Here is a 14,791-nt window from a genome sequence, read left to right as displayed (position 1 = left end):
ATTTAGTCTTACTAAAGACGTGGGAGGAATTTCTCCAGCTGAGCAGCTTTCCCCAACGTGGAAAGGACCGCGCAAGGACACCTGAGCTCTCCAACGGACGTTCAACGCCAAGGGATTCACAGGTGGGTGCACCTGTGTGGAAGTAAAGCTGTTGCTTATTCTGGGAGCCCAATCCGAGGCTGGGGGAGGTGAGCGCAGGGCTATTTAAGCGTTGGCGGCGGGCAGGCTGGGTCGCTCCGCGTCTGCTCCTCCTTCTCGCGTTTCTCCTACAGCCCTGATCCCGCCTTGGCCATGAGGGAAATCGTGCTCACGCAGACCGGGCAGTGCGGGAACCAGCTCGGCGCCAAGGTTGGCAGCCGGGGTTCTGAGGGCCCAGCCCGGGCCTGCCGGGGGCCGGGGAAGATGTTGGCAGTGGCGGGGATGGTGTCCCTGCATTACGGCCCCTGGGCTCCCTGCCGGGGACGCGGTGGAACTGGGTGCTGGCGAGGCGGCCGGGGTGGACTCCAGGGATACGGCGGCCTAGGGATGGGGGTGCGGATGAGGGTCGGGGTGGGAGAGGGGCTGGGGCGCCTCCGTGATTCAGCCCTGGCCTGTCTGGTCCCTCCCGTCTCTGGCAGTTCTGGGAGGTGATCTCTGATGAACACGCAATCGACTGCGCTGGCACCTGCCACGGGGACAGCCACCTGCAGCTGGAGCACATCAATGTGTACTACAACGAGGCCAGCGGTGAGATCCCCTCCTTCCCCACCGCCCTCCTGGGAACGCGGCCCTCCCCTCGCTCATGCGCTCCCGCCCCACTCAGGTGGCAGGTACGTGCCCCGCTCTGTGCTCGTGGATCTGGAGCCGGGTACCATGGACTCTGTGAGCTTGGGGTCCTTCGGGCAGGTCTTCAGGCCAGACAACTTCATCTTCGATGAGCTGCGGGAAAGGGCTGGGGCCAGGGCAGCTCAAAATCTAGGAGTGCCCCAAGGTCATCCTGTGGGAACTGTGGAGCCAGGGCCCCTGAACATCCTCCTGTCCTCCCAGTCGAGTCGCTCAGTCCATCTCTCCTAAACGGGCTTTGGGAGGAAGGCCCGGGTGTCTCCTCAAGGTGAGGAGCTACTGATGTAAACTCCCTGCAGGGAGCTGAGTTGGGGCCGTGGCTACTGCCTTCCCTGAAAATGGGCAGGAGCTACCTGCAGCAAGGTCTGTTAGCCCCTCTCAGGTTTGACTCCTGACTTAATTCCTAAAGGGGAAGCTGCTGTCCTGTAACTCTGGGGGAGGGGGTTTCATTTGCTCCACCTGCTGTGAGGTCTGTTAGCCCATCTCAGGTTTGACTCCTGACTTAATTCCTAACGGGAAGATGCTGTCCTGTAACTCCGGGGGAGGGGGTTTCATTTGCTCCACCTGCAGGGCGAATGGTGCTTTCACCTCACAGGTGACACTTGGCCCTTTTTGCATTATGGTGGTGACCACTGATGACCATAAACCTGGACATCGAGTGACTGGCTGTACTGTCTTACAGGTCAGAGTGGGGCTGGAAACAACTGGGCCAAGGGACACTACACAGAAGGCGCGGAGCTGATGGAGTCAGTGATGGACGTCGTCAGAAAGGAGGCTGAGAGCTGTGACTGCCTGCAGGGTTTCCAGCTGACCCTCTCCCTGGGTGGGGGGACTGGGTCTGGGATGGGTACCCTTCTGCTGAGTAAGATCCGGGAGGAGTACCCAGACAGGATCATAAACACATTCAGCATCCTGCCTTCACCCAAGGTGTCGGACACCGTGGTGGAGCCCTACAACGCCACCCTCTCAGTCCACCAGCTCATAGAAAACGCGGATGAGACCTTCTGCATAGATAACGAAGCACTGTATGACGTATATTCCAGGACCCTAAAGCTGCCCACACCCACCTATGGTGACCTCAACCACCTGGTGTCTGCGACCATGAGTGGGGTCACCACGTACCTGCGCTTCCCAGGCCAGCTGAATGCTGACCTGCGGAAGCTGGCCGTGAACATGGTCCCGTTTCCCCGGCTGCATTTCTTCATGCCCGGCTTCGCCCCACTGACCAGCCGGGGCAGCCAGCAGTACCGGGCCTTGACCGTGGCTGAGCTCACCCAGCAGATGTTTGATGCTAAGAACATGATGGCGGCCTGAGACCCCCGCCATGGCCGCTACCTGACGGCGGCCCCATTTTCAGGGGTCGCATGCCCATGAGGGAGGTGGATGAACAAATGTTCAACATTCAAGATAAGAACAGCAGCTACTTTGCTGACTGGCTCTCTCACAACGTAAAAACAGCGATCTGTGACATCCCACACCGGGGGCTGAAAATGTCGGCCACCTTCATTAGGAACAACACAGCCATCCAGGAACTCTTCAGGCGTGTCTCAGAGCAGTTTACAGCAATGTTCAGGCGCAAGGCCTTCCTCCACTGGTACACGGGCGAGGGCATGGATGAGATGGAATTCACCGAGGCCGAGAGCAACATGAACGACCTGGTGTCTGAATATCAGGATGCCACGGCCGAGGAGGAGGTGGCCTAGAACTCTCCTTTCCTAGGTAAAGGGGGGAAGCAGTGTAGATCCTTCACTGTGTTCTGACAGCCATGTGTCACTACGCACTTGTTCATTTGTGTCTTCACGTCTCCTCCTGCTGCATTTTTAAGCACTTTTATAGTATGTGGTTTTGCCCAACAAAGTATTCTCACAGCATCTGGTTTCACCTCCAATTTCTTTCTATGGGCCCTCTGGCCACTGCTGCCAGATGCGCATAGTTGTCCTGCAAGGCTGAAGCTGTCTGGAGTTATCACATGCGCAGGAACAAGCATTCCAGTCGCTTCAGGAGGGGTCGGCATGGGCTGTGGACATGGCAGGCAGGCTTCACACGAACTTGGGGATGCCCTGAGCCTTTGAGCAGCGACGTGGTGGAGAACCTGTTCCTGAAGGAATCCTTGGCTTATCCTATGTACCAAACTTCTAGGAGACCCAGCATGTCTGCAGTTCTTAAAACAAAAATGGCCAGGCGTGGTGTCTGACGCCTGTAATCCCAGCACATTGGAAGGCCAAGGCAGGTGGATCACGAGGTCAGGAGATCGAGAGCAGCCTGGCCAAGATGGGGAACCCAGTCTCTACTAAAAATTAGCCGGGCATATTTGTGGACATCTGTAGTCCCAGCTACTCGGGAGGCTGAGGCAGGAGACTTGCTTGAACCCGGGAGGCGGAGGTTGCAGTGAGCCAAGATAGTGCCACTGCACTCCTGCCTGGAGACAGAGCAAGACTCCATCAAAAAAAAAAAAAAAAAAACTAAAGGAATAAAAGATTTTGAAAAACGTATATATCTACCATTATAGTATCATACAGAATGGTTTTACTGCCGTGAAGATTCTCTGTGCTCTGTGTATCCATCTCTTCCTTCCCCTTGGTCCATGGCAACCACTGATCTTTCTACTGTTCCCATAGTTTCACCGTTTCCAGAACGTCATATAATTGGAATCGAACAGTATGTAGACTTTTCGGATTGGCTTCTTCTTTTAGCAATATGCATTTAAGTTTCCTCCATGTATTTTTTTTGTGGCTTGTTAGATCATCTCCTGTTAGCAGTGAATAATATCCCATTGCCATTATAGTTTTGTCAAGACTCAAAGTACAATGTGAAGAGTAAACATGAATGTGCACTGTAAGCTTTGAATGATAATGAAGGGTCAAGGTAGGTTCCTGGTTGTTACAGGTGTGCTCCTGTGAGGCAGGAAGCTGTAGTGGGGAGGCTGTGTGTGGTGAAAGGGACATAAGAGAAGTCTGTACTCCCTGCTCCATTTAGCTGTGAACCTGCACTTCTCTAAAAAATAAAATTAGTTAAAAGCAAAAAATTAGAAAAATTAAAACATTACAATGTGCCATATAGTTTTCAAATCACAAGACAGAAAAAAAAAACGAAACTATAGAAAACAAGGATAGCAATAAAACATCAGTGATAGAAGGCAGAAGACAGAAACGTGGAGCCAAACACATTAATTTATTTTAATCATTAGTTATACTCATTTATACTAATTTATATTGATTTAACATTAATTTTGACTAAATGGCATTAAAGGAGGTTTGAGGAATTTGCATGTCACATTCTGGATGAGAGGACTCAATATTAAATCTTTAGTTTGCTGTAAATCATTTTCCAATAAAAATTCTAAATATATTTTTGAACAAGAAAATGTGATTTTAAATCCATATATTCAACACACACATGAGACCCAATATTATAAAATTTACTATATTTAAGATTGTTATTACTATTCAAAATTAAACAAATTTGAAATGGTACAAAAATAAACACATTATTGAAAGAGAGTTAAAAGTACAGAAATTGAGTATAATTTCCTTTAGTAACAGGGTAACATTTTAAACCCACAAAACAGCGATTTTTCCATTTATGATATTAAAATATTGGGTAATGATTTGAGAATATAAAATGATAGAATTGAATTATGGTCCCACACCTTACATAAAAGTTAATTACAGTATTAAATGTAAAAAAAAAAAAAAGAAAATTAGATGTGTGTGTGTTTTACGACCTTGAGAATGAATGTCTTCTGAAATCAAAATTTCAAACAGAAACAATATAAAAAGGAATAAACCTAACATACCTAAAACATAAATTCTTACACATTTCAACACCAGGTAAATAGCACGAAACAAACTGGGGACATTTTTACAACAATTATGTTACATGAAAGTTAAAATACTTATGACATATACAATGTATAAAACAGTATTATTACCACTGTTATTAATACCATTATGATTACCTGGTCTTCCCACACACCAGTCCTCTTCTGGTTCCCTGTGGTTAAACAGAGCCCTCCCTCCCTGGCCACAGTGAGGGATCCAGCAGGAAACCTGCCTAAACCCACAGAGGGTGTGAGCCAAGCCAGGACATCACATTCCCTCCTGCAATGACGCAGATGCCCACTCACGACAGAGATTTGGTCCCTCTCGGGAAAAGCTGTGTAACAATTATTGCAGAAACTTGTTTCTTATGTTCCCAGACACATGGAGAAAGCTGGTCTGGAAGACTGATGTCCACATACTAAGAGAAGCAGTCATTCATAACACACACTGCACACACCACACCATGTGCACATGCACACACACCCCACACAGACACCACACAAACAGCACACACACCATGTGCACACGTGAAGAGGTGGCCTGCCCCTCCACACTTGTGGGCATTTCTCGTCGGGTGGAATGAGAGACTTGAGAAAAGAAAGAGACACAGAGACAAAGTATGGACCCGCACTGGCACCAGTCTCTGAGTTCCTTTAGTATTTATTGATCGTTATCGGGAGTTTCTGAGAGAGGGAGATATGGCAGGACAATAGGGTAATAGTGGAGAGAAGGTCAGCAGGAAAACATGAACAAATGTCTCTGCATCATAAACAAGGTAAAGAAAAATGTGCTGTGCTTTTTATGTTCATACACACAAACATCTCAATTTCTTAAAGAGCAGTATTGCTGCCAGCATGTCCCACTTCCAGCCCTAAGGCGGTTTTCCCTTATCTCAGTAGATGGAATATACAATTGGCCTTTACACGGAGACATGCCATTGCCCAGGGACGAGCAGGAGACAGATGCCTTCCTCTTATCTCAACTGCAAAGAGGCCTTCCTCTTTTACTAATCCTCCTCAGCACAGACCCTTTATGGGTGTCAGGCTGGGGGACAGTTAAGTCTTTCCCTTCCCGCGAGGCCATATTTCAGACTATCACATGGGGAGAAACCTTGGACAATACCTGGCTTTCCTAGGCAGAGGTCCCTGTGGCCGGCCTTCCGCAGTGTTTTGTGTCTCTGGGTACTTGAAAGTAGGGAGTGGTGATGACTTAACAAGCATGCTAGCTTCAAGCATTTGTTTAACAAAGCACGTCCTGCACAGCCCTTAATCCATTTAACCTTGACTTGACACATTACATGTCTCAGGGAGCACAGGGTTGGGGGTAGGGTTACAGATTAACAGCCTCTCAAGGCAGAAGAATTTTTCTTAGTACAGAACAAAATGGAGTCTCTTATGTCTACTTCTTTCTACACAGACACAGTAACAGTCTGATCTCTTTCTTCTCCCCACACACACGCATACACACCCCACACGCAGACACCACACACACTGCACACACACCATGTGCACACACACACACACCCCAGACACCACACACACCACACCCACTGCACACACACCATGTGCACACTCACACACACGCCCCCCCGCACTGCACACACCACACCCACTGCACACACACCACGTGCACACGCACACACCCCAGACACCACACACTGCACACACACCATGTGCACATGCATACCCCACACACACACCACACCCACTCCACACACCATGTGCACATGCACACGCACCCCAGACACCACACTGCACACACACCATGTGCACACACCCCAGACACCATACACACTGCACATAACCATCTGCACATGCACACACCCTAGACACACACACACTGCACACACGTGCACATGAACACACCAGACACCACACACTGCACACACACCATGTGCACATGCACACCCCACACACACCACACCCACTCCACACACCATGTGCACATGCACACACACCCCAGACACCACTGCACACACACCATGTGCACACGCACACACCCCAGACACCACACACTGCACACACACCATGTGCACATGCACACCCCACACACACACCACACCCACTCCACACACCATGTGCACATGCACACGCACCCCAGACACCACTGCACACACACCATGTGCTCACACACCAGACACCACACACGCTGCACACAACCATCTGCACATGCACACACCCTAGACACACACACACACTGCACACACATGTGCACATGCACACACCAGACACCACACACTGCACACACACCATGTGCACACACACACCACACACACACCATGTGCACGCATACACACCCCACATACACCACACGCACACACACGTGCACACACCCCACAGACAACACACACTGCACACACATGTGCACACACACCCCACACAGACACCACATACTGCACACACACCCACTTCACACGCCACACCATGTGTACATGCACACACCACACACACTGCATACACACCATGTACGCAAACACATACGCCCCACACATACACACACAGACACCACACACACTGCACGCAGCACACCATGTATACATGCACACACCCTCCCACACACCACACCATGTACACACGCACACACACCCCACAGACACCACACACCCTGCACACACACCATGTATACATGCACACACCCCCCCACATACAGACACCACACATTGCATACACACCATGTGCACACGCACACCCCCCCCCACACACCACACACACTGCACACACACCAGGTGCACACACGCACACCCCTGATACACCACACACACACCATGTGCACACACACACACACACCCACACACACTGCACACACACCAGGTGCACACACGCACACCCCTGATACACCACACACACACCATGTGCACACACACACACACCCACACACCACACACACTGCACACACACCATGTGCACACGTGCACACATCCCCACACACCACACCGCACAATGTGCACACACCCATACCCCCCCACACACTGCACACACACAACACACACGAATCTGCTACACACACAACATACACATACAGCACCACACACATCCCATACTCCCCACACACGTCAAACACACACTCCACACACACTCCCCACACACTGCACACGTATATATAGCATCACACACACACAGAGCACACACACCACACACAGTGTGCACACACACACACCATTCTACACACATCACACATCAAACACTACACAGAGTGCACACACACCCAGCACCACACACACACATCACATACACCACACACTGCACACACACATATCACACGCACACCACACATAGTACACATACACACCACATACACATACATCACAAAACAGCACATATACACACCATGCACCACCCGCAAACTACACACAGTATACACACATAACACCCACAATACACACCACACACACATACATACCCCATGAACCTACTACACACACAGACACACACACACCATACATACACATCACACGCATACACTGCGCACACCTCACAGCATACATACAATCCTCACTTTTAGAAATTAATTTGGCTTTTAAGGGGCCTGGATAGTAAACTATTTTATTGGCGTTTGAATGAGCCAAGAAAATGCGTATAAATACACATGCGTAACTATAAGGGCACAAGTAGTACTTTCGAAATCACAACATTAGATTAAACCATGTAAATTTTTTATTGTTTTTAAAAAATCAAGTCTTTCTCATTTTACTAGAAACTATTTACCAGAGTAAATAAGATTTTTACTCAGGTCAAAAGACTTTCTGGAAAAACTTCTCCTTGATGAAATTGCACTTAAAACATCACTTCCATCGTGAAGTATTTAAGATGTTCTTGGTCCTTTTCCTGTTATGTGGAATCATCAATTCAAATTTTAAAAGTGACTTTGAGATGTTTTTCATCTATTATTTTAAAAATGTTGAAGGCGTTTTTAATTCTGCCTTCAACAGAGATCGACATACCTCTGATTATGATGTAAAACTGAATACGTTACTCTGACAGGCTTTCTTTTCTGCAGCGCAGCTACCATCATTATTAAGGATTGAATGCTTTTAATCCATGCACAATCTGTATTCCTTGCTTTATAAAGAATAGAAATCTAATTCTCACTATGAAGGCAGATAAAAGTAATCCCTTCAACCTATAGATAAATCATTAACCAAAGCACTCAGACTTTAAATAGCATTTATCAAATGTGTCTATATTTCTATGCAGATTCATAGAAAGAACATGTAGTTTAAATCATTGCACATTTTATGCTTTTAAATGAGTTGTGATGTTCATTAGTATTTTTATCACATTTCCCCAAAGGTAGGCTAATTACTGTTATTATTTTCAGCTAGAAATATAAAATGTATTTTCTATTTTTGAAGACTTTGAAACATAACCCTTGGAATATAATATCTGTGTATAATATCTGCAGAAAGCATGAAAGTAATATTTAAACAGTATGCATTTTTTCCAGAATGAAAATTTCCTCTACAATAACATTCACCTTTTTTTCCTGATGGGCTCATAGAAGTCAACATTTCTAACATTGCTGGACGTTATTTACATTAAACTTGCATCAGCTTCGGGTGTTGCAGAAACTGGGCAAGAGGCCACAAGGTACACAATACACACAAACACACACAAAACTTGTATTATTATACTTACCTAAGTGTCTAACGAGGTGGAAAAATATATTAGATTGCTCCAGAACAAGGATTTTTATGGGGCCTATTGGAAAGTATGACTGCAGTTTGAGTGAGATGCCTGTAAGAGATTCAATATGGCCACTAATAGAGAATCCAATTTTAAAAACACTGACAGAAGGCTCATGAGATAAAAATTTTCACCTAAATCTATTGGAAATGTGCTACTAGATGCTGTAGTAAAAAGACTGGTGTGGTAATTGTAAAACACATCTGATATCTAAACCTTTGTTTTTTACCTGAAATCCTTATGGGGGTGATTGTGTATGTCAATTTGAATTTTCCCATCAACAAGATAAATAAATACACAAATAAATAGCCAGCCTGCCTGGATAAATTAGTTCACCTTTTCTATATTTTGAGGGCAGTGCTTCTCCTCCTTTGACAGCCACAAGATTCACCCGGGGATCCCTTAAAATGCAAAACCATAGACCACACTTTGACTAGCCTGGATAAGGGGCCAGAGCATTGAAATGAGTGTGTAGGTGACTGTGCTAAGATTCTCCTGCTCATTTGGGCACTGGCTTACCATATAAACAAACCTTAGGACCTCTAGTCCTTGCTGGAAAAGAAATACACATACATAGGATGTGACTATGGATATGGAATATCTGTTGTGTTCTGGACATTGTGCTACACAACAGAGATAAGAAGTCAAAAAATCCCCTGTCTCTATCTGAAAGATAGAGAAATAATCAAATTTATTATTTATTTCAAATGTTGAAATAATCTTATTTCAATTAAAATATTGAAATAATCTTAATTCAAATATTGAAATAATCTTCTCTTATTGAAAGATAGAGAAGTCAGATAATCCCTTGTCTCTATCTGAAAGGAGCTTCCTACACAGTGGCTTCTGAGGTCTTTGAAACTAGATTCACTTTCAGATTTGATTATTATATTTATGATTTGATATTTTCATTGAACCCCATGATATGATGAAGTTTTCTAGAACTTGCTAGAATAATTGACTTTGCTCTCAGCATTATGAAGCCACTGGGGCACATAAGTAATTCATTTATGTTTGTGTTTAACCAGACAGGAACAACTTGAGCTACTTTTCTAGCCACCTTCGTTTAGAGCTGTTTTTGTTTGTTATTTTTGTTTGTTTTTGAGACGGGTCTCACTCTGTCACCTAGGCAGTGACGTGATCAGAGCTCACTGCAGCCTCTGCCTTCTGGGCTCAAGCAATCCTCTCACGTCAGCCTCCTGAAAAGCTGGGACCACAGGCTCATATCACCATACCCAGCTAATTAAAAATAATTTTTTTTTTTTTTGTAGAGACGGTTTTTCCATGTTTCCTGGACTTGTCTCCAATTCTTGAACTTAAGCAATCTGCCGCCTCAGCCTCCTAATGTGTAGAGCTGTGTTTTCAGTCTTTTTTGAGCTGTTTTACAATCCAGTTTTGAACTGGTAAGTTTGGATTCATTCTGATATTTACAGATTTAACATCCTACTTCACAAGATGCTCATAGCCTTAATCCATTACAGCCGCTGCCTCATCCATCTCTGCTCATAGCCTTGATCCATTACAGTAGCCACCTCGTCCATCTCTGCTCATAGCCTTGATCCATTGCAGTAGCCACCTCGTCCATCTCTGCTCATAGCCTTGATCCATTGCAGTAGCCACCTCGTCCATCTCTGCTCATAGCCTTGATCCATTGCAGTAGCCACCTCGTCCATCTCTGCTCATAGCCTTGATCCATTGCAGTAGCCACCTCGTCCATCTCTGCTCATAGCCTTGATCCATTGCAGTAGCCACCTCGTCCATCTCTGCTCATAGCCTTGATCCATTGCAGTAGCCACCTCGTCCATCTCTGCTCATAGCCTAAACTAATAGAAGCCAGAGGGAAGAAATGGAAGCCAACGTGAGTCCAGAACACACATTTTATGAGTATAAGAAATTTAAAAACAGCAAAGTATATCATGAAGTTTGTAATAGATGTGCATGGCTAACATTTATTCTTAATCAATATATTCTATAAATTGGGAGAAAATATTAAACACATGAAAAGTAAGGAACTTGGGCCAGGTGTGGTGGCTCATGCCTGTAATCCCAGCACATTGGGAGGCCGAGGCTGGCGGATCACAAGGTCAGGAGATCAAGACCATCCTGGCTAACATGGTGAAACCCCGTCTCTACTAAAAATATAAAAAAATTAGCCAGGTGTGGTGGCAGGTGCCTGTAGTCCCAGCTACTTGGGAGGCTGAGGCAGGAGAATGGCATGAACCTGGGAGGCGGAGCTTGCAGGGAACCGAGATCGCGCCACTGCACTCCAGCCTGGGGACAGAGTGAGACTCCGTCGCAAGAAAAAAAAAAGAAATAAAAGGAACTTTCATCATTTATAACTAATATGATGAGAATGTGGTTTATGTTTTTATCTTTGCAAGATTTAGGAACATTTGGTGCAAGGAGGAAGAATTTATAATAATGGGGAGCATGTATGATACTGGAGGGAGCCTTTTGACAAGGGGGAAATGGCAACATGAGACATGCTATGGTCATAGCTATGTGGTAGCACAGCCAGCTACGGTCTCCCCCGTCAAACCCACTAGGCAGTGTTCAGTTACCAACGTTGAGATAGAGCTCACCCACCCAGGACAGAAGAGAAAATATACACAGCAGTCAGAAGCCACTGTGTAGGAAGCTCCTTTCAGATACAGGCAAGGGATATTTGACTTTTTATCTCTAGTGTCTAGTACAATGTCGAGAACATAACAGATATTCCATAGGCACAGTCACATCCTATGTATCTGTATTTCTTTTCCAGCATGGACTGGAGGTCCTAAGCTTCATTGATATGGTGAGCCAGTGCCCACATGAACAGTAGGATCTTAGCACTGTCACCCGGACATCCATTTAAATGCTCTTGTCTTAGCTAGTCAAAGTGTGGTCTATGAGTTTGCATTTTAATAAGATCCCTGGGTGAATCTTGTGCGTGTTACAGGGAAGCGATGTCCTACATCATATGTGACAGGTTCTCATAGTCACCATCATCACGGGAATCTTGCACATGTTACAGGGAAGCACTGTCCTACATCATATGTGACAGGCTCTCATAGTCGCCATCATCATGGGAATCTTGTGCATGTTACAGGGAAGCACTGTCTTACATCGTATCTGACAGGTTCTCATAGTCACCATCATCATGGGAATCTTGCACACATTACAGGGAAGCACTGTCCTACATCATATGTGACAGGCTGTCATAGTCACCATCATCATGGGAATCTTGTGCATGTTACAGGGAAACACTGTCCTACATCATATGTGACAGGCTCAGTCACCATCATCACAGGAATCCTGGACATGTTACAGGGAAGCACTGTCCTACATCGTATGTGACAGGCTCTCATAGTCACCATCATCACGGGAATCTTGTGCATGTTACAGGAAAGCACTGTCCTACATCGTATCTGACAGGCTCTCATAGTCACCATCATCACGGGAATCTTGCACACCTTACAGGGAATCACTGTCCTACATCATATGTCACAGGCTCTCAGAATCACCATCATCACGGGAATCCTGTGCACGTTACAGGGAAGCACTGTCCTACATCATATGTGATAGGCTCTCATAGTCACCGTCATCATGGGAATCTTGCACACGTTACAGGGAAGCACTGTCCTACATCATATGTGGCAGGCTCTCATAGTCACCATCACCATGGGAAGCTGCATTTAGAGCATTTAACTATATGGGCTCTGAAATCAGATGACTTAAGTTTAGACTTCCTTCTACTTCTTAGTAAGCAGAGAACTCTGGGGTGAAAATTTTATGAGACCCAGTTTTAACATGTCCAAATTGGAGGCACGGGGAAATTATAGCATTTTGCATAGAATATTGTTTTAAGTATAAAATGAAGTAGTACATAGTAAGCTTCTGCCATACACTAACTGCACAATAAATATTAGTTAATAGTAACTCATTTAATCCTAAGGTCTATAAATTTGTACACAATAATTTTTTGTGACTACACAAATTTTCATAATTAGTCTAGATTTAAAATCAAGGAATGTTCTTACTTGTAGTTGGCAATCAATATGACATGCCAAAATTATATGTAAGTATCTTATTGTTGGTGGGGATATAAGAAGTTTGCCATCAAAAGAGAGACGATAATCTATGTTTGCAGACTCCAGAAAGCTGTCTCTCACATAAGAATTTGCAATTTCTGGGGGAAAAGAAAAAGTTGATTGTGCGAATAAACATTACCATGGAGTCTTCTCTATGGCAACATCAAAAATGAAAGCTGATTCTCATCTTCCTAACAATCTGCAAAGATGAGTGAAATGCAACCTACTGAGCATCAAGTTAAAGAAGGAGATAACTTGAGTGGCACATGAGGAAACCATGTCACTGCTAGGGAAATCAATATGACCAGTGTTCCTCTGCCCTCCTCCAAGGCTAAGGATGGATTAAATATCAGTGGCTGACCTCAGGTAATGGAATGAGAAAAAAAGCTATAAAAATGCATGCATTACATAATTAAGAGGGTGGGAAGTGATTTTTTTAAAAAAGGCAATTCCTAGTTGGGTTCCTTCCTGTTCACCCCATTGGTGAAGAAGCTAGTCTTGCCCTAGAATTCTGGGAATGGCTGCAGACACAACAAACACCAAGCAGACGAAATTCACAGTAATTTACTCATCACACATACTCAGCCTAGCGGGGGATGACACTGCATTTATGCAGGTCTACCCAGGGTTTGCACTCTGGAATAGTGGGTGTGGGAGGCAGACTTGGTAGAAATCAGAGGGTGGGGTAACCCCTGGTCCCTTCAGGGATCTGCTTGACTAATTGAGTTTTGCAGTCTGGTGGGGGCATGAAGCCATTAGGCTGAGGACATGGTGGGGTGCTGCATGAAATTTTAGGTGTCAAAATACAATTGACCCCGATGTTTTAACATCAGACATTTATTTTCATGATGACTAATATTTTGAGAGGCTGAGAGAAAGCTGTTGAGACATTGTAATAAGTGCTTAGGGACATGAGAGATTAGGAAGGCCACAGTTATGAGTAATGTAATGTGGAAGCTGATGCAAAGCTACTGGCCCCATTTATTTAGCAGGACACAGGAAAAGTGATCTGGGGTCCATGGCAGCACAAGTGTGTTGGTAAATATTTGGGTGATGTCATGCATTCCCCATGCATTGGTTTAGAGATCTGGGGCCTCTGGCAGCACAAGCGTGTTCATAAATATTTGGGTGACATCACGCATTCCCCAGGCATTGGTTTTCATGTCTCCAGTGAGTTGTTGGGCAAGTCTGATATTACTGATTCACAAGCAGCAGGCAGCTTCCTGTATGGAGCTACCTCCACCCCTGGACAGTCCAGGACTGAATGGTTGTCAAAAATGTGAACTCCTTGATGTCCAGTAAAGGCAACTGAGGGAACTGTGTAGCATTGGTGTAAAAAGTGCACTTTCCTAAGAAGCATGAACTTAGAGTAATCAAAGCCTGGGGCAACAGTGGA

At 45.5% G+C, this 14,791-nt stretch overlaps 1 protein-coding gene and 1 pseudogene across 15 annotated transcripts in view; one reads left to right on the top strand and one right to left on the bottom strand.

The window, feature by feature from the left end:
* Positions 1-291: 291 nt before the first annotated feature.
* On the top strand, positions 292-2,525 carry LOC129033467 (tubulin beta-8 chain-like; annotated as a pseudogene).
* Positions 2,526-4,229: 1,704 nt separating this feature from the next.
* LOC134739146 (zinc finger protein 717-like) overlaps positions 4,230-14,791 on the bottom strand; it is a 40,945-nt gene continuing 30,383 nt past the window's right edge. For 10 of the 15 annotated variants that reach the window (XM_063661484.1, XM_063661485.1, XM_063661494.1 and 7 more), the window contains one exon: positions 4,230-11,148. In XM_063661484.1, coding sequence (XP_063517554.1) covers positions 6,011-7,561 — 1,551 coding nt within the window. In that variant the 5' untranslated portion in view covers positions 7,562-11,148 and the 3' untranslated portion in view covers positions 4,230-6,010. The remainder of the gene's footprint in view (positions 11,149-14,791) is intronic. The other 5 variants (XM_063661487.1, XM_063661489.1, XM_063661490.1 and 2 more) reach the window with 1 other exon arrangement.

This window comes from Pongo pygmaeus, chromosome 2 (assembly GCF_028885625.2).
Source record: "Pongo pygmaeus isolate AG05252 chromosome 2, NHGRI_mPonPyg2-v2.0_pri, whole genome shotgun sequence".
NCBI lineage: Eukaryota > Metazoa > Chordata > Mammalia > Primates > Hominidae > Pongo > Pongo pygmaeus.
Note: the sequence above shows the minus strand (reverse complement) of the source record. Positions and strands in the feature narration are given on the sequence as shown.